We start from the raw sequence: 23,135 nt of genomic DNA on the forward strand, positions 1-23,135 counted from the left end.
GCAGCTCCGTTGATAATGAGCGTCGCGGGTGCTATTAGATGGTGGGCTCGAGTCTATCAAAACGCTAATGGGCTTGTCTATCTTTATACTGAGCTCGAACTGGCAGTTGGAGCCTAATCTGTATGCTATTACTTAAGCACCCGAGTGAACGTATGGAGCCCACCAATGTGGATCTTTGTCATGGTCTCTAGCGTTTCTTAGAGCATCATGTAGTGCCTCTGCCACCACCCAATCCGCGTTTTCAACCAACCCATTCTCTTTTATAGACTGATAAAAGCTCTCAGTAACATGAGCATGAGAAGCGCCATCGGAGTTTGATAAAGATCCCACAACATGCTTGAATCCAGCCAACTGGAATGCACTGATGATGCCTAACCCTCCATCAGTCGATTGCTTGGCCTTACCCTCTGCTGAGGGGTACAATGAGAGGAAAGCAATTTGTGACTTGTCCAAAGTTGTGTTGTTAGATGTCAACTCTACAGTCAGTTTCTCCTCGCCTGCACCCAGGGATAAGCACCTGTGAACTTGAATGTAACTTTGGGACGGCTTCAGAGGATCAGAGTAGCCGTCGCAAATAAAATGGATAACTTGAGACCTGCGCAGACTTTGCAATGTCTCTTCAAGTGATGGCTCTGACAGGGCCACCACCTTGAAGGTCACCCCAAGAGCCTCCTCTATTATTCGCCGCACATCTGTAGGCTCTGGGGGCTGACATTCATCTGAATCTCTGGGCGTCATGACGATCCTCAATGAGTTCCTGTCGCCATTGTTGCCGTTGATGCCACTACATGTCACGCTGGCTTTTGCTTCGATCAAAGACGTGATAGATGGAATGTAAGACGAGATTACATTATCCAAAGTGCTACCCTCGGAGTTTCCTGCTGCGTGGAACGGAAATCTGCTGGCGATACCCGTCCCGATCCACCAAACTCGAGAGGTTGACGATGATGACTGTGACTCTACGATCTCCTTTACGATCGGAGAGACACACGCAGTCCAGAGCCAACTCAGAAACTGTTCGTCATACAGATCCTTGTCGCTCTCTATGTCCGGTTCCTCTAAACCCTGGGACTTTCTTACACGACCGAAAGCTTTCGAATATTTGTCAAGAAATAGGTTCCCCACGGATGTTGCCTTTGGTAAGTTGAGGGACCTGATTCCTTTCCCAGACGGCAGGATAATTATGGCATCGCTGCTGAGGGCAGTGATATTTACTATCACGATTGACCCATCAGTGACTCCCTTGACTAAGTCGTCTAGGTTTGGCAATGTAAGAAAGTTTTGAAAGTTTGGTAGGTTCCTAATCACCGCGAGTTCAAAGTCATGGTCGTGGGCAAAGTCCTGAGCTTCTGGCACAATCCGATCTTGTATAGTGACTTGGTTCACGGTATCCACGGGTTGGGCGGCTGCAGATCGTAACTGGTCAAAACGTTCTGCCGACCTCTTACTCTGTTGTTCTAGAAGAGGTAGTTTGTTTCGATACTTAATCAAATGGTATAGGATGAGTTCACAGCTGAATTCAATACTCAGAAGCGCTTCCTGCGTTTTTCCAACAAGAAGTGATAGGGAGCAAGCTTCGGCTGCGAACCTCGACATCTGTTGGATGGCGTGCTGCTGTTCCTGTTGTGCGATAGTTGGATGACAGGCCATTGGTAGTAACTGCAATGCCTTTTGAGTAAGTGAATTTGCTTCTTCTAGCCTTCCGTGAAACTTGAAGATACGGATGGCATCTCTCGCTGCCTCAATTCCAAGTAGTGGGTGTGCAATGCTGTTTACATGCAAACCTCTACCAATGTCGGCGCGAGATGCCATAATCTCAGCCTGTTCAGGATCATTCTCATCCCAGGTGAGCTCCAACTGTCGAAATAGCATGATCCCAAGGTTGGTTAGGAATCTCAGTTGATTAAAATTATCTTTGTCTAACAGACTAATGGCGAGTTCTGTCTTTTCAATTGCTTCTCGAAGATCATTCGTATTTCCGTTTCTTTCATAGCGTCGTAAAAGCCAAGCCCCGAGGTTAGCTACTCTAGCTGGTAACTCGGGATGACCTTCAGGTGTGGCGGAAATGGCGTCCCTTGATAATGGTATTCCAACTGTGAGAATATCTGGATTCTCTTGCACTTGGTATTTCTTGAATAGGGTCCTAGCGAACTCATCAAGAGGGTTGGCTCGGTCCTCGATATCATTTGGAACAAAAGGCAAAACCTGTCTTGAGTATGACGCTGCCATCTCTATATCGCCCAAGCTTCCCGACTCCTCATATAATAGTAGTGTTATGGTACGCAGTATGAATGGTAGCCTCACTCGTAGTGCTTCATGTTCAGCATTTCTGGGCTCTTCAAAGAAAACTTGCCAGCAGATAGTGATGGCTGCTCTGAGGTCCTCAGGGTCGTTGGTCTCTTCGTAACGACATGGGACATCTGAGCCTATGGATTCGTCTATAATGACCACGTACCAAAGAGATGCTTCAATAGGAATATGCAAGGAGCGAAATAGCAGCATCTTATGGCGTAACGATTCCCGAAGGTCATCCGTGTTTCCAGTTTGCTGATACCGAGCGATTAATAAGTCTGCTAGCTTTTCAAGAGACTCTTTTCCAGCGTCGTCTTTCTCTGGCTCTGTCGGCATGTTCGTGGTGGCTTCCAAGATGTCTTGGTCGAGTTTTTCCATATTGATTGCTTAGTGGCCCCAGCGACGGTTATTGGTTTCGAGTAATGGATATCGCTTAGAGGGTCTTAATATTGCGGGGTATGTCCAGACCGTTTTATATCCTACGTTATGTTCTGTGCCGCTTATCGGCATGGTCTCAATGCCAAATGACGTACCACCGCTCGGAAAACCTGAAGAAGAGGCTAGGAGGCTTGGCGCTTACTCTTACAAAGCAGCTTGCGAGTCATGCGCCGAGTGTATGCAGTGGAGCTACGACGATGGCTTGTGCCGTATGGACGACAAGCCACAGCTTATGGGGTCTGGATTTACGCCTGGTCTGTTCCAGAAGAAAACGAGACTAATTATTACGAGTGGTTAGCTGTTGCATCGAATTACGGATTAGGAGTGCAAATAAACGGTGACACCATGGACGCACTCGCTAGAAGAGGCCTAAATCCTTTAACATTAATATACCGGTTCAAGAATAGCAGTCTCCCTAGACTGTCAACAGGTCTTCGTGGCTCTTAGTTCTGCTGCCAGTGACGTCTTTAGCGGAAAGTTAAAAGCGATCCAATGCTCAAAAGAGCTACCGGCGGACCTATCATTGTCGGCTGGTGATCTCTTCTTGAGAGCATGACCAATTTTGGGAAGCTCCAGCAAGTCAAAGGAAGTCGGCTGAGACGTGACCAAGACCTTGAGAGTATCAAAGCACTCTTCAATGCCCTGCTTTCTCAGCTCATCGGGTACCATGGTTCTGAACTTCTTGGTAAAGCTGCCCGTCATGAACCTTTCATTCTGGTTGTATGGGGGAACCACTACGTAGCTGCCACAATATATATCCTCAATTTGCCAAAGAGGGCCAAGGTCAAGGATATACAGGTACAAAACTTTGGTTCCGTGGTTCTGAAGTTTGAGCTCGAACATAGCTCCCTTGCCTGCATCTTGTTCAACGTCGACCAGAATATCTGGGCCAAAGCGATCCCCCGCTCGTACAATATTGATGTCGAACGACGTTCGGAAATCCTCTTCCACAAATGGATTTGAAAGGCTCTTGACAACCTCGTATCGAGCTAAATGCTCCAGAACTGCAGCCACATCATCTGCAGTTGATGTATTTTGGGACAATGACGGGACGTTCATCACTTCTTCACCATTTCGAGTCAGAATCTTGTACTCGTTGCCGATAGCTTCGACGTGGAACCAGGATGCCAATCCGTGCTCGCCAGCGTGTGTCATACCATATCTTGTTAAAGCCTCTGGCCAGGTATTCTGGGGAGATATCGTATCGCTGAAAGAAACTGAGAACTTGCCAAGAGCTCGCCTCGTTTGTGGTTCAGCAACCCAGTCATTCTCAGATGTCGCAGCCATGGCATCAACCAGTTGTAACTTGCTTGTCAAAGGGCCAGCTCTTTCAACCGTCGTTTTCATAAGGTTTGCGTGAAAGGCCTCGTTATTCTCAAGCACACTGGAGGGATACAGAATGAACTCATCGCCGTCGGATACTCCATGAGCATGACCCGCCTGCAATGCAAAATGCTGTCCATTTCTCACAACAAGTACCGTAGATCGTGAGTTCGTAATATTGTTCTCACCAAAGAATCCCTGGTCTTTGTTCCCATACAATGCAGGATTTTGCTGAACTGAGTGAGCACGGAATTTGGAGGTGAGGCGGTAGAAAATGTTCTTGTGCTTGCGATTCAACCCGCTATCTCTCAGGCTCAGGTTCAGGAAATGGGACAAAGCGCCATGGGACTGTTCTTTGTGGATTATCTCGCCCGCCTCTTCATGAGGACCACAAGCTGCAAGAAGTGCATAGCCATCTGGGTTTATCAACCAGCTTGGCAGCATAGATATATCGCGATAACCTGAGTCAGGTGTTTCCTCATCTTGCTCGAACAAGTCTTTGTCGGCGAAGTACGCAGATGCCAGGTCTGGATCAATTCGAAGGAATCGAATATCGCGACGGTCCAGGCGATAGATACTTGCTGCGAAACAGCAGTCAAGAACTAGAGTGACAACCAGACCCTTCAACACCATTGCATTCAGAGAAACTGCTAGCCTGTACCCTCCAAGTGGCCTCACTTCGTTTCCATTCTCACCACCAAGAAGGGCTAGAGCCAAGTCTCCAGTATGCTGGTTGGAGAATGCCTTAGCAGTGGGAGCGATGCGGGTGCCATGGCCAGAGTAATGGATATAGATGTAATCTCCAGGCTGAGCCGCAGATGTAAGATCTCTGAATGCCTTGATTACATTGTCATCAGTTGGCAAGCTAGCAGGATCTTCAACTGGCCCTGTGATGCTGCTATCAGAGCTTTGCGTAGCTGTCAAGGTCTGGATATTGATGTGAAAAGGTTGCTGTTCCAGTAATGATCTGATTTGTTGCGTGTCTCGTACACAACCCTTCAGCGACGAATTGTATTTCTCAGGATAAGCGTCGATGCCAATTAGGATAGCATGATGCTTTGGCGAAACAAACTTCTTTTCGGCCATTGTTTTTGATGGTCTGGAACTTGATTTGTGACGTTATTCACTGGGTCTGACTTATCGTAAGTCTTATCGTGAGGGGTAACGCAGAATATGTATGTGATTGGTCTTACTACGGTGACTCTTATGCATATGCATTGTTGTTTCAATGTACTTTGCCTTTTGGCTGCCTTACACTGCCCCAAATGCATTTCTGCCTGAAAAAGCCACACAAAATGATGTGAGGAATCATGGGCCCCAGCAATGCGTGCTTATCATTGCTTTTCCCGCGGCGCTCATTCAACAGGCCTCCAGCTCATCCACATCAATGTCCGCATTGTTTCTGAATGGGTTCCCATCGGTATGACAAAGCGTGCATTGTCCGGAAACTGGGGCTGTCGCAACAAGATACGGGCCCTCTCGGGACCCATCCGTGTTCAGCAGATAGACACTATCCCCTACTTTAAGGCTTGGTGCCTGCGCAGCCTGATTCAGTACAACAGCTTCAGTGAGTCAAGTGACAGTAATTACGTACATTTTCGTATGTCGAGACAAATGGTCGCTTGCCGCCCGAGGTGTACTCAGGCGATTCGTTCTTTCTGGGAGTGACCAGCATTAGCTTACCTCCAAGTTCATAGTTTCAACCACTTACTGCTGGTCGTCAGACATCTTGAGGTGACACTAGTGGAATTGCGAGAAATGGAGAAATGGAATAACGACAAAACAGTGGGTATTGACCTTATGTATGCTGCCCGCCTGGCCTCGACTTGCATGTGCACGTGGGGTCACTCAATTGGATACCTCGAGAGCCTGCTCAATGATTAAAGTAACCGGCATTTCCCTGAAAGTGGCTTGTAAAGTCCTAGAGTCCTGCACGAGTTCACTCTGTGTGCTAACAATCCCACCTTGCCGACACCATGACGGGTCAGCCCATTCTTCCTCTTTCGGCAACTCCGTCGCAATTATCCAAACCACCAACAGGAAAAAGTAAAATGTCTTTCCCGTGAGAAGTGCATGATCATCTAACCCCCATTCTAGTTGAAGATTTCAGACCAGGGTACCCAAGATTTACAGCCCTTATCGCATCGCATAGCCCTTTTTTTATCTTTCGGCGCTTTAACAGACTCAGAGCACGGCTATTGCTCCTAAAACAAGATCAATTATCAATTCTAGAGAACGAACTCGACCAAATAGACCAACAGGAAAAGGCACCGATCTTTCTTGGTAAGAGTCGCATTGATAGAAATGTTGAAAGGCTATCAGTCATGTCGAGGATAGAGTCCGCACTGGTTGATTACGGTATGGACCTTCTTGACTAGCGTATCTGTTCTGCTGACGATATCGCAGATAGCTTCATAGATAAGACAAATCTAGCACTCACTCTTAGCGATGCGGAATCTCGTGATGTGCAAAGCCTCAGGAATTGGGTTGATGGGAACGGGTGTTTGGCTGCGAACGAGACTTCTTACCTTGAACACGATCGTGACCTCGTCTCACTGGTACCAACAATTGATAACGCAGTTAAGAGGTTTGAGAGTTGGATAGAAGAGCGCCTTGTACAGTTTCTGCCCAAGTTCCGAGAGGTATGCCACTTCCGCATCACACAAGATATCTATACTAATAGATGTAGAGTAATCGATATGTTTCTTCCGACCCGAACGTCCATATATACAACGGTCCTTTTGTGAGTCGTGTTGCCAAAGGGCTACTAATATGCTTGGTGACTCTACTCTTGTTACTGCCAATTGTTGTCTGTAACGTCGTGTCGACAGCTGCGGTGCGGATTTTCATTGTCATGATGTCGACTATCGTTTACCTCTTGGTTCTTTCTGGATTAACGAGGGCGAAAACTACCGAGCTTGTAGTGGCTGGTACAACGTAAGTGCGAACCCTTTGGTGTAACTATACCGTGCTAACATAAAGCCTCAGATATGCTACAGTTCTTATTGTATTTGTTTCAGGGACTAGTGATAAAGTACCTTGATGAATGGGGCATTCTGTAGTGCGATCGAGGTTTTATCATCGCAAATGGATTGAGTGGATCATTCGTCCGTGAAGTTCATATTACGGCTACAGTCTCTTTTTAGGGTGATCCCTAAACCTTGGCCTCTGGATCCATGTTTGCTGCCGCCTCTTTACAAGGCTCCCCCACGCTCGATACAATCTGACCATTAGCTGAATAGCAATAAACATCCCGATAAACTCCTTCTAGTCCCTGTGGAGGTGTAGCCAAAATCTGGTGATAGAGAGTCACCTCCCCAGTAACCATCTGGGGCTCAGAAGACGACTCGTTGAAATAGACAGTATTGCGCTGACACTTGTTGGTGTTGAGAAGCTGGGGGATATTCAATAGTGAGTGAAAAGTGTGGGCTGTATAAGGGGAACTGTCTGTTATTTTGAACGACATGTCGAATGCTTCAGCGTAGATTCCAGGCCCAGAGATAGTATTTGGTAGAAGGAAGGGCTTCACTTGTATACTATTGAAACCATTGGGGAGAGCCCTCGCAGCTGATGTATCAGGAGAAAATGTCGCCGGGAATATGGTGGTCCCTTCAAAGGGAGAAACACCTGAGGCTACACTAGGCACGATGGCCTGGAGCGGTTGGCCATTAGTCCCACCAATGTAATAGTTGACTGGGACGCCGATGGGGGTTTGTCCGTCCTTTGTGACGTCAACAAAAGGCACAATGAGAGAGCCTTGCATGAGAGAGTCTATCTGCAGCGGGACAAGGTTCAGTGCCGTCATGCGAATATCCTTATTATAACCAGCTTGGACAATGAGTGGGTGTTTTCCAGTAGGGAAAGAAGGCAAGATGTCAGTGTCGATGTCCAAGGGATTATACCCAGTGATGGTCTTGACAAGTGTTTTGCTGATGGGAACAAGGCAGTATGCTGGAAACTTTGTCAGTAGATTGCAACAATGTTTAGAATAGCTTGCTCTATACGTACTGGTATTAGCTGACATTGTCCTGTTGGCTGGATTGTACCTTGCAAGGGTATTGGGGTCAGCCTGAGCCCAGCAAAGAGGCATTAGGAGACCGAAAATGGGAAAAATGGATACGAATTTCATGGTTAACTTGTGTCGTGTAAAGATTGTGGAAGGAACCGATGCGCAAACTTAGTCGAGTCTTATAAATAGTTCTGAGTGAGTAGTTACTTATACCATTTATAACCACACAGTTGGCTTCGAAGGATGCATAAGGCTGATGGCCATGCCCAATGCAACCTTCTTCCGGCGAACTGTGACAATATTACGGTAAATAAATCGAGATGTAGGTGAGACATACGCCTTGTTTGCAGTATTGATGCCAACAGAATCGACTGGGCGATTCTCGATCATGGCTGGTATTTCGATTGTCGGGGGCAAGGACAGCCAGCCGCCGATCACAACGAAGTACTTATCTGCAGGGCTGAGCTACCAGTACTGCCATAAATACATGCTGCTTAAGCTGTCCTCAACAGCAATGATCCGGTGACTTGCTACAAAGCTAACAAGACACAAGCAAGCTTCGCTATTCAACCACGGCTACACGTCACTGGATTCGTCCAAAGCCGCATACGCGGCTTCTGAGACATACTAGAGGATGTCGTATCGCGCATTGGGCGGCCGCACGGACAAGTCCCAACTAATAATCCCAGTTCTGATTCGGAAGATGGACGTTCCGCAGCATGTCTTACATTTGGACTCCATGATTGGAAGTGCAAGTAAGCCTCCCCGTCATATATATCAGCAGCTGACAGATTGCTGAACGCCTCGCCTGGTGAAGTGTCTCAACTGTGAGACATAAAGACTTGCACTCACAAAGTTTCGGTACTCTCAGCCAATGATAATAATTATGGTTTCAGCTCAGCTTATGCACGGTATTGAGAGTCTTTCATCTCCTAAGACTTGGCACGGGTTATCCATTATGGTCAGACCTTCGGCGAAGGACGATGCAGCTAATACCTGTTGTAATCATTTATAGATCTTAGTTATAGAGTCGAGCAAGGGATGTTTTTCAGTTGTGAGTTATCAATTTATGAAAACATTAGCATAACTAAACATCAGACCCCATAGTGAATATACGGAATCCATGGCGGATAAACAGGCTCCTCGTCGCAAGTTACAATATCCCTCGAAAACCCGTCAAGACCTCTCCCTCCAAACTCATCTCCATCGCCCGTCTGATTTTCACCAGCTCTTACCTGTAAGCTCACACTTGTCCGGTGATGAGTCCCAGCCATAGTCAAGCAGCGATCTCGAAGCTCTTTGGAAGCTTCATGAAGTCCACGAGAGACCGCTTCATCTGTCATGCCATTTTGCATCATTCCTTCGTATGTCAACATAGCCATGTCTACACAGATTTCATCCTTGACTTCCCATAAAGTCCCAATGACATGGCGAAAGCCAGCCGTGTGAAACCCATTTATGAGGTGGATTCCTTCGTCCGCCAGGTCATTATGATCAATACGACCCGTCCCACAGGCAGATAGATAGGCAAGAAAAGGGGAGCGGCTCTGCAGATTCATGTCTAGCAGGTCCAACACGGTCAGGCATTTTTCCCTCTCTTCATCCAAACAGAGATAGCTTCCAATCGGATCTTCAGGATCTGTGCAGGCATGTCCTGCAAAGTGAAATATCCCGCATTCCAGCAGGCTTGGCAGAATTTTATCCCTCGTTGGTTCAGGCTCATCGGGCTCGATTGACATTGACCTGCATATGCCACGGATAGCTGCTATTTCTCCAGTCGCGAAGGGGAGCTTAGAGCTCCCAGGAGTGGCTTCCATTGCGACGAGCAGTGCATTTGTCTGGGTAGTAGCCGAAGTAGGCCGCTTCCTACTACGGATGATTGATTGTATGGAACCATGATAAGACGAGATGACTCTATCAATGACGGTCTCGGAAGATCCTTTCAAGTGGTAGCCAGCAGCGTGAATAGGAAATTTGTTCAGAAGCCCTGTCATGATCCACCAAACATGAGGCCAATCTCCCTTAGGAGGGGGTTTATCAAATCCCAACGCGTTCAATACAGGATTTGCGGCACAGTCCCATAGCCATTGAAGGGCTTCATCACTTTTGAATGTGCCGTTTTTTACATACTCAATCATGTCGCGGCGGTTAAAGTCAGTCAGAGGCACAGACGTGATCTGGTGGCTCTCGACCAAGATCGCATCGCAACGTAGCATGCTGGTGTTGATGATAACGATGGGGCCGCGCTCCGCCGCAAATCGTATCTCAGATTCTGAGGGAGGTAGCAGAAAGGTCTCAAAACCTGATTGCTGCCGGATTTCTCGAAGCAAGCTTTCAAATTCATCGCCTGCCTCGTGACGTCGACTCTCGTCAACATTCCATTCAGGATCCTTAGTATCCAGCGTCTTTCCTGAAGAAGTAGAGGCCGAGAGCTGTTCGCGAAGCGAAACAAACTTCCTTGCTAGATCAGGACATTGCTCTTCCAAGGTCTTTATATCTGCACGCATCTCATCCAGAGATAAAGCAAATATGCCGCGACCCTTCTCTAAAAGACTCAATGCCACTAACGGGTCTTCATCCAGATAGAGTGCTAGACCAGCCGCCTCAGATGACACCCCGCCTATCTTAAGCAAAAGGTCCTGCTTGTCGGAGCTCTCCAGTGACCGTACAGCCATATGCGGGATGAGATCCACAACGTATTTGGCGCCTTCGTAAGCTTTCTCCATGTTCCGCTGGACCATGCAAACTGAGATTAGTTTCACACCTGCCTCGATGCGCGTTACGATTGGCGATTGTGTTTGAAAGAGAGCAGCTCTGTAGAAGAACTCTGTTCGCTGAAGATCTTCGGTTGACTCTGTCTCCCCGTATCGCTTTGCAAAGAACAATGCGATCAGAGATATGGTATCAGCCTGCTGTGGATGGTTTGGCCCCAAAGCGAACAGGGCTTGCTGGGTCAAACCAATAGCCTCATCGAGATCTTCAAGATCTTCCGTCATCTGATATCTTCTTTGCATGATGGCTCCCAGATCATGCAGCCGCGCCGGCCACTTAACGTGTTCCTTAGGGGTAGCTTCTTTAGCCTCTCGGCCCATTTTCACACATTCTTCGAGGTGGTCCAAGGAGCCTGTACTATCAAAACGAGCGATTAGACAAGCTGTCAGATTTCCGAGACGTATGTGCCTCAGAGAATTTCTGGTCGGTGTCGAGTCCACTGAACCTCTAGCCAATGCAATTGCTGTGTCAAGGTCCAGCCGGTCTCCAGTTCTCTGGTACAATGTCAGGAGGTATCCTGAGAGATTGCAAGCATGTGTTGCCCAATCGTCAGATCCCTCTTCCGTTTGTTCAAACGCCATCTTCGCTATCCTGATAGCTTCTGAGAGATCACCCAGTGCTCCAGTCCTAGCGTACCTATCACTGAGGCCCACAGCTAAGCCTGCAAGTCGTGTGACACTTTCTGAATCATCAAAGGAGGTTGCATCAATAGCCTGTCTCGAAAACGCGATGTGTTGATTGAGGTCATCCATAACACCGGCAAGGACAAATCGATCTGAAAAGCTGCCAGCTAGTAGATGCAGTAATGTACTGCGGGATGGATGATCCTCTGGGGATGATTCGAGAATGTTTTGGGCAATCTCAATGGCCTCTTCCGCAGCAAAGATAGACCCTGTTCGCTTGTTTTGGGTACGAAGCCGGACCACGAGGTCGATCGTAAGGTCTATAGCTTCAGGATCATTCTCTGCTATGTCTCCAAGTGCTCTTCTCGCCAGCTCAATGGCCTCCTCCAGATCTGGCAGTGATCCTGTGAGATTATGTCGAACATAGATGCTATCTCCAAGGTCCGTCAACCATTGGATCCAAGATGGGTCCTCTTCTTTCCACTGATCAACAGACTGCCTGAAAAATCGAACAGCCTCATCAAGGTCTCTTGGGTCTCCCTTGAAGTCGAACTTGTGACGCAGCAAGCGACCCAGGCTGTTTAAATACTTTGCAGCCATTGGGCTGTCATTGGGGACGACTTCAGCCGCCTCTCGAGCAATAAGAACCGCCTGTTCTGGATTTCGTTCTCCATTTGAAGCCACATAATGCTGGCGAAGGAGGCTGCTCAGCTCATAAAGATGACGAGAACGTTCAGAATTTCCGTCTGGTCGACTATAAATAGCCTCTCGGAGCGACACAACATATTGCTCCATCTCCCTACCACTACTACTCGTGCGGTAATGAAAAGTGTTGTTATGATTACAAATTTGTCTTTTGCGGGCAAGAAGTCGTTGGATGATGTTTGAGAGCGTTGCAAGAGGTGTTGAATTTGCCGCTTTGTGATGAGATTACATGCCTCCTTCCTGTCCGCGTTTTGTCATAGACATAAATATTTATCCTACATAATACTTCATCGGAGTAACTGGGCAGCAATGCATAATGCATATACTCATGTAATCAAGCTGGGCTTGAAAATGGAACACTAATTGGCTCTAGGGTATGATGACGACAGCTTGTGTTCCCTTATCCTGGACATGGGGGCTGCTGCCTGATCTCTTTATAGGGAGGCACAAGCGAAATGAGCTCCAATGCCTTCCTGGCTGTATAAAATACTGCCTGCAGCTAGCTAATTGCACTAAAGGGAGCTTGGGAATGGAATTAAGGGACCTCGAATTGGAAAATAGTAATTAGATAACGTTAGATTGAGATTAATAAATTACTGAACTTTTGATGAGGCGAAGAACCTTAAGATAAGGGCAAGTGGATTAATTCGGATTATAGAACCTCCGAAGACCGGTGTCATCCTTGCCCGGAAGGCATCCCGAGACACTCCAGGCCCACAGTGGGATCCACGGCTGGCCTGTTTGTCCGTCCGTCCCGGCCCGCGCCGCTTTGGTCGAGACTTATTTTCCCTGCCTGATCTTACTTCCACTCAAATCTATCCCAACCACTATGTTATCTGGATCTATAGTTACATACAAGATACTTAGAGTTTAACTCTGACCACGCTCTTAAATAGGAAAAAGGCAGTTGGTATTTAAAATTATAGGTGATAACATGTATTTCGACTTGTCCACGGCGTAAAGTCCGAAGCGGTGACCAGTCAGAGTAAGGACATAGTTCAACCAATCCACATTGTGCCGGACCGCGTTCCCCATCGTGCAAGCGACGGCCCGTACTCGGCATGATTTGGCTAGTTCTATTAGGGTATTCCTTTAGAGAGACTCATGTCCCAATTTGAAAAAGGATTGGCGAGAAGGAACGTAAATGCACCGTTTCCCAATTCAACATTGCCTAGGATTGCAGCGAACTCGGCTAAGGATCACTTAGGCAAGTGGCAGTCAGTAAAGAAAAGGTAAGACCGATAACGATTTCGATCCAGTTTCGAGGTAACAATCCGATCCTTTATTACTAAGAATTCCCACTTTACCGGTGACTGGCCGATGCACTACCCTGGTTTATATACGATTCTGAGATAATCACACTACTATATGCGTGATCTCTCAACTGAGTTAAGTGGGAACAGAACTCGTCTATGCAGTAAGACGGAAGTTTCCTTTGGAATTAATAGCTTTCACAATGAAACTGGTTTTTGTGATTGGAGGGAACTTTTGCTGTAGTACTTGCCTACCTAACTTAGAAGGTCTTTTTGTATTGACCCCACTATGGAAGTAGCACCTTCTGAGACCGACGTTAACAGATTTTTACGACAAAAGAAAAGTAAGACAGAACATATGAACAAACTAGTAGGTAAGAATGCGAGACGTCCATCCTTATGCGCCCTGCAAAATAAGCGAATTGCGAGGGGGCCAATCGCAACATAGCCGAGGGTCACTCTATGCATCGTCCAGCATGTCAACTTGCGGCGAGTGAAGTATCTTCACCTCATGAGATTTAGGATTATACAGTCATGCTTCGAGTATAAAGAGGCAAGTTCACCCTCCTGTTCCAACTAATATATCAACAGCCCAGGCACAACTTCAAAGCATTAAGCCCGCCTTCTTCTAAACGCTACAAGCCCATCTCAATATTCAAATCCCAGACAGTTCCTGTCTCCAAAGATTATCAATATGGTCGCCACAAAGTTCCTCATCATGGCCATGGCCGCTGCTGTCACGGCCACCCCAGTGGCATCAGCCCCTAAAGCTGAATCCACTGCGTGGTCACCTCTCAACATCGAAGACAAGATCGATTGGGACGGTGTTGACAAGAAGGCATTCAAAGACCCAGCCAACTGGAATAACACTGCCTCGGCTGGTACCACCAAGAGACCTGCTGACTCTATGGTTATTCTGGCTGGACCTTGTGACCAGGGCACTTGCCCTGACTATAACGCGGCATTCGACCTGGTGTACACCTTCACCGCCGTGCCTGTTCCTCCCAGCAACCCCGGTGACCCTCCCCTGACAATCTTCTCATCCAACTCCGACATTCGAGTCAACGACTGCAATAACTGCCAGCGCACCAAAGTCGGCAGCAGTCTCGGTGGCACTGTTGCTGGCGGTTGCTTGGACTTCACCTCGTGTGGCCGCCCTCAAACAATTTGCGTTGACCCGGGCAAGTACCGTGCCCATCGCATCTGGAAGGATAAGAATGTCAAGACGTGCTACAACATGAAGGTTGAGAATTTAGGAGGTTGTGGATTTGTCAAATCTCGCATTGTCCTACACCCTAATGGTGAGACCGCTTGCAACTGGTAGAGGGTGTCTCGTCAATGGCGAATGATGCCCCAAGGAACTGTATAATCTTCTTACTATCTTTAAGACAACATTTTGCACAACAGGGTTGGTGAAGGATATTATGGGGGAAGCCATTGTGCATAAAACTAGCGGTAACCTTAACTTGAATGACACAAGAGTAACAGCTTCGTTCATCAATAAATCCAATCCTCTAAGGTCTAACACAGCAGTATTCTCTTTAAAGTACTAGATCTCACACTAGTATCGGAGTGGCAGACTGATAGATTCCCATAGTCAGTGCTAGATGCAGTCCAAAGTATCTATATCAAATCAAAGAGTCCGGACAACTGCCCGGGGCCAGTCAACACTTTGAAGCGCGCCGCGTTAGTAGCAGCACTATATGGCAAGTGCTCCATGCTGACCGAATCTGTCTTATTTGGCCAGGAAGCAAGGCCTCAAACACCGCCCCGGTACTGTTGATCGTCCCTCGTTTTGCACTTGGCGGTTGGTCATTATGATTACAAAATTCATAGGTTTGAATCTACTCATTAGATCACGTGTAAGAAGGCTAATTCAGAAAGTATCTATTCTGAGAGTAAGGACTGCATTAAGAGTTGAGACTTGTGTAGCTACCATTGCATGTCATAATCTTGAGGCCACTGGACTAAACAACTTCTTGAGCGGATTCGCTTGCCCCATGAGTGACGTTACCCAGCTTCCTCTGTTTGCGCCATTCTTCAGCGTAGCTAACACCGAATCCATGTTCAAAGACGACGCGGATCTCCTCCAAGGTCATTCCAGCAGCCTCTGGATAGCAGAAGAAGACGAAGAGAAGACCAATAAACGACAATGCGGCGTAGAAGCCAAAGGTGCCGGACGGGGAGATTCCACGCATCATTGACAAGAAGGTAGATGATACTATGATATTGGGACCCCAGTTGCACATGTTGATCATCATGGTCCCCATAGCACGGACTTCCATAGGTAGGAACTCGTTGGCTTGCCAGGGTACACATCCAAGGCCCGCCGCGTAGCTGGCAACGAAGAGAATCATAGAGACAAGAACAACAATAGCAGGCCATCCAACTCTATCATCCGTGAGCTCCAAAGTCTGCCGATCAATGGGTATCTTGGTGAATACACCAGCTGCCACTAAGAGAAAGACAGGCATTCCCCACATGGTCCAGAGCAAGAGTCTGCGACGGCCAACTCTGTCAATTAGGAAGACGGAAGCAAAAGTAAAGATCCAGTTGGTGGCGGTTACAATGGTTCCAACAGCGATAGGGTTGTCGAAACCTACTATCTGAAACAGGGTACTCGAGTAATACATCATCGTATTGAAGCCACAGAGTTGCTGAGTAGCCATAAGACCGCACGCGACAATAGCAGCTCGGCGATTAGCAGGAACAGTTACAAGACTCTTGAGGGACTGGCGAACTGAGACCTCTTCGTTGAGGGCCTTTGCTCGTGTGACACCGTATTGTATATCGGTCATCATCTGAGCGACTTGCGTCTCGTTGGCTGTCGGATACATTCGTTGCAAGACTCGAAGGCATTCGTCCGATCGATTATGGAAGCACAGTTGGCGGGGTGACTCGGGACACCAAAACAGAAGAACGCCAAGGAGGATAGACGGGAGTCCTCCTAGTCCAACCATGTATCGCCAGCCATGAGGGACTTTGTAGAAGGCTGCGTCGAAAGCATAGGCGAGAAGGGAACCGGTGGCTAGGAAAACCATGTCGATCGAGATCATTCGGCCGCGGTACTTGGCTGGTGCGATTTCCGCAATGTAAAGTGGGATAATCTGGCTAACATATTAGTAACAATACACCTGTCTGTCTCAGGGGCCAAAGCAACATACCATCGAGGCTGAACCGACACCAAGACCAACCAGAACTCGACCAACACACATTTGGACCAGCGAGTATGAAGCAGCCTGCACAACAGCGCCGATAGTGAAGAGCACCGAGGCAAACCAGATAGCAGGCTTTCGTCCATACTTGTCGGCCGTGATTCCTGCAATGATGGCCCCGATAAACGCACCAGCAGCGCAAAGCGCAGTAATGAGCTCTTTGTTACTGGGGGTCAGGAGCCGACCGTCGAGGTCATCTCCAAGAACGACGAGAACTCCAGAAATGACTCCAGTGTCGTAGCCAAATAGCATGCCACCGATGGCGGTTGCTACAACGCACAAGTTGAGGAAAAGGCCAGGAGCAGAGTCTTCGATGAAGTCCTGTCCTCCTTTAGTGTCATTTTCGACGTGACTGACTTGCGTCTGAGACGACTCTAAGACTTCGTCGTTCTTTGCCATCTTGTAGAGAGGAGGTAGATTGAATGAAGAGTATGATGGAGCTGATGATGGATGAGCGAGTGAAAGTGATGATCCCTACCTTTTTATAATTTTGTGTGAGAGATGAGGGCGGCCATATTGAGGTATGTATCGATCATCGGAAATTCCCAGGACTAGCAGTCTGTGTCTAGACCAGTACTGGCTGTCTCGCTGACCAATGAGCGTTCATGGAAATGGTTCTCGGATCAGAGCGTGGCCAAGTCCTGATATTGGGGTAGAAGCGGAGAACCAGCACATTCCCCTCTCCCCATGGGGTTGAGGTAGACGATCCAGATTAGCGTGAAAGGAATCATGCCTGGCAGTCCGTGGTCGAAAGACTTCAAAAAGATGGGAAAGTGTATCCGTTGTTGAGGTAATTACTGTGTAGGGTAACGAAGCCATGACTCGTGATCCTTGCTCCACCCATCATCCTGTACTGGGCAAGTCTATCCGTGTTGATGGCTAGTCTCTCCGCTGCTTCTGACCCGCTTTTCGCTGGGAGGATTGATGATGCCCAGAAAAGCAAGTCGATGCTGAATCTGGGCATTCTTTTCCGCACCAAGCCCACTATTCCAGACTTGCAACAAACAGCCAACTTCAAATCACAGGAAAGACGGCCGTGTCCAAAGACAAGGTTATCCACCAACAAGATGCAGATGTAGAGAGACTATGAAGGCTATGGAAAGCCATCCGGGGAACCTCCGGGGAACCCAGACCTGCTAGGTTATAGTCACTTGCATAAGATTAATATAAATGCAAGTTCAGTGCCTCTTCATTTCTTCTTAACCATCAACCATCGGCCTTTCATTCTTATACTCCCCCAATTACCATGGCACCTCAGAAGCTCAAGATCGCTGCCGCTGGCCTCGGCCGTATGGGCAAGCGTCATGCCATCAACTTTCTCAATCGAACACCACGCGCAGAGCTCGTCGCTGCCTTCACTCCCGATCCCACCGAGATGGCCTGGGCCAAGGTCAATCTCGAGCCCCATGGAGTAAAGCTTTACGATGACTATCAAAATATGATTGAACAGGAAGGTCTCCAGGCCGTTGTCATCGGCACAGCTACCTCGGTTCATGCGGAAGAGGCTATCCAAGCTATGCAAAAGGACCTTCACGTTCTCTGTGAGAAACCTCTATCTACGAGTATTGAAGTTGTTAGTATTCTTGTTGCCAATGTTTATGTTGCCCAACTTAATTGTCCCAGTGTCGCCAAGTAGTTGCCGAAGCCAAGAAGCGACCTCACTTGAAGGTCATGTGCGGCTTTTCCCGCCGCTTCGACGACTCCTATCGTGATGCCTTCAGCAAGACCCAACAGGGTGCCATCGGCCGACCTACCATAATCCGTAGTCAGACCTGCGATAAGCACGACCCCTCAGGCTTCTTCGTGGAGTACGCTGCTTGGTCGGGCGGTGTTTTCGTCGACATGTCCGTGCACGACATCGATCTGACTCTCTGGTTTTTCGGCGATGAAGTCATTCCCAAAAGCGTTTCGGCCCACGGTGTCCGTGCCGTGCAGCCCGACTTGGGCAAGTACAACGACTACGATAACGCTGTTGGGATCGTCGAGTTTTGGGGCGGCAAGATTGCATACTACTACTGCTCTCGAATGATGGCCCACGGACAGGAGGATACCACAGAGGTTATTGGAACAGAGGGAAAGCTGACAGTCAACGGAAACCCCCAGTCCAACCTTGTTAATTACTATCACTCCGGCGGTATTACCCGCGAGGTACCCGCTCACTATTACGGACGCTTTGAGATGGCCTTTGTACAGGAGGCGAATGAGTTTGCTGAGGCTTGCTTGGATAACAAACCTCTGCCCCTCAAGCTAACAAACGCTGTGAGAGCTGTTGAAATTGGCGCTGCCCTGCAAGAGGCTCTTGTGAGTGGAAAGCAAATCCGGTTCGATGAGATTGGACGTCGCATTGAGGAGCCTAAGCTGTGATACGTTATAGATTTGGGAAAAAATATGTAAATAGGTGTTAGGTATTGTTAAATATCAGTCCTCATTCGAGTCTTGCGTCCACTGTTGCTGTAATGATGAGCTTAGTGACTCTGTTTGCCAACCAGTCTTCTGTTGTATGTGTCGTAAAAAGTCGAGGACCATATCTTGGTCCATCCTATCGGTAAAGACGCTGCCCCCTGCAGAAAGTGTTAGAGACAGAAACGGTCGCGTTATCGAAGAGTGTGACAAACAAATGGATAATGAATGACGAGCTGTGAACAAAGCATTCTCTGCTTTTGCATGAGAGCTTGCCAATGCTATTACCTGGAGCAGGTGGCTTTGAATCGTTCGCTACGTCAGTTAGTTATATTTTCTCTGAAGATCACGATCAATATCCAACCTCGACCTTCTTGCTCTCTCGGATCTGCTCAAAGACCGAGTCTGTAGCGAAAGGGAAGGACATGGCCAGAACAATCTTGGCGATATGATAGTATTGCAAGCCCACGGCTAATGACCTTGATCAGCATTAGTCCGATCGCCTCTGATGCGACCTACAATGAAAAGGTGAAAGGACCCAAATAATAGGCAATGAATTCCCTCCGCCCTTGTTCCTGGCACTTTCTAGGATTGGGTTGAAAGCAGCCGGTTTGGAGTCAAACCAACCATCAACTTCTAGTCGAATGTTCTCCAAGCTCTCATTAGAGATAGATGAATCGGATGGGTAGATGGAACCCAGAGATCGCGCAAGAAGGTAAACCATCTTGTTTGCGTAGGCTGCGTCGTCAGTGCGTCGAAAGATATCAGATTGGAGGTAGTTCTCAAGGTTTGATCTCAAAGGCCGCAATCTTGTTAGTGATACATAGATGTCCTGTCGTAGACATAGCCATGCTGCAGCCTCACCGAGACCGCCATTGAAGTCAAACTCTGACATCGAGTTCACGATCCTGGATGTTCCTGTCAGGTGCATTTCCATATCTTCCGCTAATAAGATGTCAGCATCAAACTAAAGAAGGATAATGATAAGTTTTTATACTCACCGTCCATCTCTTCGTACTGCCGTAGTATAGCGATGGCAGCAAGGGTTTCCTCATCAATATGTCCACTCGCTTTGTCAACCGCTTCTATCAAGACACTCAGACAAGAATTATAGTATTCCAACGCTTCAGTCGAAGTATCTGCCTTATATCGATTCAGGTGACGCGAAGAGAAGGCAAAAACTGCATAACGTAGCACAGGAAAGTACAACGACCGGCGGGGAACTTCCAGCTCAAAGTGGCGATGTACGTCTGTTGCATCAGCCCATAAAGCCATGTTTTCAGTAAAGTTCTTGATGAGCTCGGCCTCGCGTGTTGTGAACTGCATTGGTGGCCGGGAATATGGGGAATCTGGGGAGCGAACAAGCTCAGAGCTATATCGAAGGTGTCTCGTCAATTGACTACTCGCAGGAGAGTTTGCAAAGTCGTGATGACTGATGTCCGGCATTGGCGATATGGTATGAACTATTTGTGAAGGCGGTGATACGGGCGCAGCTTCAGACGACGATTGGCCCGGTTCTGCGAGATCAGGATCAATCGACAAGTCTTGAGCTAAACACACACTGAATTGTTAGCATACTCCAAACCAATATGTTGTTGTGCTCACTCTTCTTGCTCGTGCCTCTCGTAGTCCTGTGATACTCGATCCGTCTCGTCGACGTATTCCACTTGAGCCGTCAGCTTTGTCGCAAGATGTTTCTGCACTGCCTACAAAATTTTGCCGGTCGAACCCACGTTTGATCGGAGGAGAAGGGATATCCAGTTGACGAGCCAAGGCCTGGTCGAAACCGAATCTGCAGAGCGCGCTCACAGCCAATGCCTGCCTTCAAGCATGCTGAGCATGATGGAAGTTCTTTATCGCCTTGAATCAATTAGATAAATCCGGATAAGCCTGGCCAGAACATACATCGTACGTGGCGCACTGCTCCTGTTAGCAATTTCTCTCAATACAGCAGCAAGCATTACGTACCTCTACACGCAGTACTGTCTAGATTAGCGGTTATGTAGAACTTTGCATACCAAACCTACCATCCAATTGCCACGCGACTATTCTTCCTTTGTAATGGCTTCTCTGTCTCCATTACTGTCTTCCTGTAGTGAATGATAAGTGAATTAAGAGGTAAAACTCCAGCGAAGGGAACTAAGAACTAAGCTATGTCACGTGATAGACTGGCAGCATCGCGTTTCTGAAATCGTATTAGCCATGCTCCAGTTGTTCCTAATTACATAGTCGTTCTCGTCCCCTGGCAATGCGTATTTGCAACTGGGCATCAGAACAAATCTTTCTCGATTTATTGCGTACGCTGGTCATCCTGATACCGTACCTAAACACAGGGTTAATCCTCCATATTTCCTTGCAGTTATATGATACTACGGGTAATAACGAAAGTTCATGTTTTCAAAATCCGTCACATCAGTCGCCTCCATGGCAATAGCAGGCATCTCATCTCTCTGTGGCGACTCGGCATCAATATATACCCCCTGAGCTTTGTCGCGCCTCGAGTTCTCCCAAGCTAGATATAGTCTAAAGGCAAGAATGAGGCCAATAAGGATGCAAAAGATGGCAAATAGAGCGATGAAAGCCGTCTAGAGGAAGACACGGAGTAAAGTCAGCTATCAAGAAGTCTAGAGAGGGAAATCATCTTTTCTTATGCCGTATTTGGGTGCCTCTGTTGATGTTGGAATAAAGAATTGTGGACCAGCAATATTGCCTGCACAGTATCGGAGGAGGAACACGATGTTGACCGTGGACTTCTTGGTAAATCTAGCAACGTTGCTTGATATGAGACTCAGCATCATTGGGAATACGTTAGCGCACGAGGCGCATAGGATGAGCCTTATATAGCGTCCAGCATTGTCTGTTGCTGGTAGCTGGCGGACGAGGATCGTGCCTACTAGCGAAAGGGCCGAGGCGCTTGCAGCGACAATGCAACGGGATTTGCGGAATCTCTTAGTAAGCCAGGCGGGAAGGAGGACGACGATTACATTATAAACAGCCAGAGGCATCCCAAGGAGGAGTGACTGTCGTGGAAAGAAGAGGTTCAAAGAAGGCGAGCTCACTCTCCACGGTGCGAGGGGTCCTCCAGTGATGAAAGTGCAACCATAGGCAACGAGACTACCGAGAAGAGATCCTACAGAATTTTCTAAGAACCAAAGACTGTGGCGTGCAGCGTGCTCTGACGGCTTGTACCAGAGTTCTGTGATGAGCGTGAAGCCGGGATTCATGGTGGCCTCGTAGGCACCAAGGAGCACACGTAAGGAACAAAGGGCTGCAAAGTTCTCGCTAGCACCGTGGCAGCCGAGAACTACCGCCCATATGAAAATGTTCACTTGTTATCAGCTTTACTTCCTAATTTGGATGAGGTTGTTCACTTGAGCTCACATCGACGAGGCCAGTAGCTTGGCAATTTGGAACTTCACGAGAAGTATTGAAACAGGATATGTAGCGGCAACGTAACCAAATAGAAGGCACTGTTAAGCCAAGGGAACTCCTGACCAACTAGTTTCTACCCATTCAGTCAGTAAATCCCTAATATGGCTCCCGTTAATGAGTGTTGACATACCGTATCCTGGATAATACCAAGGAGCGAGGCTGTATTCAAGCTGCTTTTATCGAGAAATTGCAGAATATAGATAGCTATGAGAATAGGCATCAGGTTATGCGATTGCTTTGTCAGTTAACGGGAATGAGGCAGAGCTATCAAGCCACCTCGAAGATGCCAAAGGAATAAGTATGCAAGTACATACTGAAGATCAGTCTTTCTGACCAGAGGTTTTTCTTCGATGTTGGAGATGGAGGGATCATCGTCCTGATCCATCACTGATCTGGCCTTCTCACCATCGAGAGTCTCGGGCTTGGTTTCGGAAGCTGACGCCATGATGTATCTGCTGATAGTAGGTTGTTTTATGTGACAACTTGCCGGTATCCCCTTATTTGATTCGGTAAACTCAAACGGACGTCCGTTAACCGGCTCTTAAGGTTAGATAGCCGAAACTGCCCAGAAATGCTCACCACGAAAACACTGCCATTGTCAACTATCACCACCTCCGCATTTCTACCCAGACGGCAGACGACGGCTTTGAACAGGCATAAAGGGCACGCAACA

At 47.8% G+C, this 23,135-nt stretch overlaps 12 protein-coding genes across 12 annotated transcripts; 4 read left to right on the top strand and 8 right to left on the bottom strand.

Moving 5' to 3' along the window:
* Positions 1-132: 132 nt before the first annotated feature.
* FPRO_11379 (uncharacterized protein) lies at positions 133-2,670 on the bottom strand (the record flags this gene model as incomplete). Its single annotated transcript, XM_031220849.1, has 1 exon — positions 133-2,670. The coding sequence occupies one exon, from the start codon at positions 2,668-2,670 to the stop codon at positions 133-135; it is 2,538 nt and encodes an 845-aa protein (XP_031086466.1).
* Positions 2,671-2,809: 139 nt separating this feature from the next.
* Positions 2,810-3,028, top strand: FPRO_11380 (uncharacterized protein; the record flags this gene model as incomplete). The annotated part of the gene is made up of 1 exon (XM_031220850.1): positions 2,810-3,028. One exon carries the CDS (start codon positions 2,810-2,812, stop codon positions 3,026-3,028), a length of 219 nt encoding a protein of 72 aa, XP_031086467.1.
* Positions 3,029-3,153: 125 nt separating this feature from the next.
* FPRO_11381 (uncharacterized protein) lies at positions 3,154-5,139 on the bottom strand (the record flags this gene model as incomplete). The annotated part of the gene is made up of 1 exon (XM_031220851.1): positions 3,154-5,139. The coding sequence occupies one exon, from the start codon at positions 5,137-5,139 to the stop codon at positions 3,154-3,156; it is 1,986 nt and encodes a 661-aa protein (XP_031086468.1).
* A 273-nt stretch (positions 5,140-5,412) lies between these two features.
* On the bottom strand, positions 5,413-5,781 carry FPRO_11382 (uncharacterized protein; the record flags this gene model as incomplete). Its single annotated transcript, XM_031220852.1, has 3 exons — positions 5,413-5,589; positions 5,648-5,711; positions 5,765-5,781. 3 exons carry the CDS (start codon positions 5,779-5,781, stop codon positions 5,413-5,415), a joined length of 258 nt encoding a protein of 85 aa, XP_031086469.1.
* A 248-nt stretch (positions 5,782-6,029) lies between these two features.
* On the top strand, positions 6,030-7,096 carry FPRO_11383 (uncharacterized protein; the record flags this gene model as incomplete). The annotated part of the gene is made up of 5 exons (XM_031220853.1): positions 6,030-6,099; positions 6,151-6,411; positions 6,460-6,695; positions 6,743-6,990; positions 7,042-7,096. The coding sequence occupies 5 exons, from the start codon at positions 6,030-6,032 to the stop codon at positions 7,094-7,096; spliced, it is 870 nt and encodes a 289-aa protein (XP_031086470.1).
* A 111-nt stretch (positions 7,097-7,207) lies between these two features.
* FPRO_11384 (uncharacterized protein) lies at positions 7,208-8,182 on the bottom strand (the record flags this gene model as incomplete). The annotated part of the gene is made up of 2 exons (XM_031220854.1): positions 7,208-8,004; positions 8,062-8,182. 2 exons carry the CDS (start codon positions 8,180-8,182, stop codon positions 7,208-7,210), a joined length of 918 nt encoding a protein of 305 aa, XP_031086471.1.
* Positions 8,183-9,156: 974 nt separating this feature from the next.
* FPRO_11385 (uncharacterized protein) lies at positions 9,157-12,252 on the bottom strand (the record flags this gene model as incomplete). Its single annotated transcript, XM_031220855.1, has 1 exon — positions 9,157-12,252. One exon carries the CDS (start codon positions 12,250-12,252, stop codon positions 9,157-9,159), a length of 3,096 nt encoding a protein of 1,031 aa, XP_031086472.1.
* A 1,857-nt stretch (positions 12,253-14,109) lies between these two features.
* FPRO_11386 (uncharacterized protein) lies at positions 14,110-14,739 on the top strand (the record flags this gene model as incomplete). The annotated part of the gene is made up of 1 exon (XM_031220856.1): positions 14,110-14,739. One exon carries the CDS (start codon positions 14,110-14,112, stop codon positions 14,737-14,739), a length of 630 nt encoding a protein of 209 aa, XP_031086473.1.
* Positions 14,740-15,382: 643 nt separating this feature from the next.
* FPRO_11387 (putative ITR1-Inositol permease) lies at positions 15,383-17,029 on the bottom strand (the record flags this gene model as incomplete). Its single annotated transcript, XM_031220857.1, has 2 exons — positions 15,383-16,522; positions 16,580-17,029. 2 exons carry the CDS (start codon positions 17,027-17,029, stop codon positions 15,383-15,385), a joined length of 1,590 nt encoding a protein of 529 aa, XP_031086474.1.
* Positions 17,030-17,876: 847 nt separating this feature from the next.
* Positions 17,877-18,994, top strand: FPRO_11388 (putative dehydrogenases and related proteins; the record flags this gene model as incomplete). Its single annotated transcript, XM_031220858.1, has 2 exons — positions 17,877-18,203; positions 18,254-18,994. The coding sequence occupies 2 exons, from the start codon at positions 17,877-17,879 to the stop codon at positions 18,992-18,994; spliced, it is 1,068 nt and encodes a 355-aa protein (XP_031086475.1).
* A 54-nt stretch (positions 18,995-19,048) lies between these two features.
* Positions 19,049-21,110, bottom strand: FPRO_11389 (uncharacterized protein; the record flags this gene model as incomplete). Its single annotated transcript, XM_031220860.1, has 10 exons — positions 19,049-19,191; positions 19,246-19,345; positions 19,395-19,501; positions 19,550-19,975; positions 20,032-20,591; positions 20,636-20,696; positions 20,741-20,890; positions 20,936-20,950; positions 20,999-21,012; positions 21,058-21,110. 10 exons carry the CDS (start codon positions 21,108-21,110, stop codon positions 19,049-19,051), a joined length of 1,629 nt encoding a protein of 542 aa, XP_031086476.1.
* Positions 21,111-21,654: 544 nt separating this feature from the next.
* FPRO_11390 (uncharacterized protein) lies at positions 21,655-22,907 on the bottom strand (the record flags this gene model as incomplete). Its single annotated transcript, XM_031220861.1, has 4 exons — positions 21,655-22,334; positions 22,526-22,535; positions 22,593-22,697; positions 22,773-22,907. 4 exons carry the CDS (start codon positions 22,905-22,907, stop codon positions 21,655-21,657), a joined length of 930 nt encoding a protein of 309 aa, XP_031086477.1.
* Between the last annotated feature and the right edge of the window lie 228 nt (positions 22,908-23,135).

This window comes from Fusarium proliferatum (genome assembly GCF_900067095.1).
Source record: "Fusarium proliferatum ET1 genome assembly, contig: FPRO_scaffold010, whole genome shotgun sequence".
Classification (NCBI taxonomy): domain Eukaryota; kingdom Fungi; phylum Ascomycota; class Sordariomycetes; order Hypocreales; family Nectriaceae; genus Fusarium; species Fusarium proliferatum.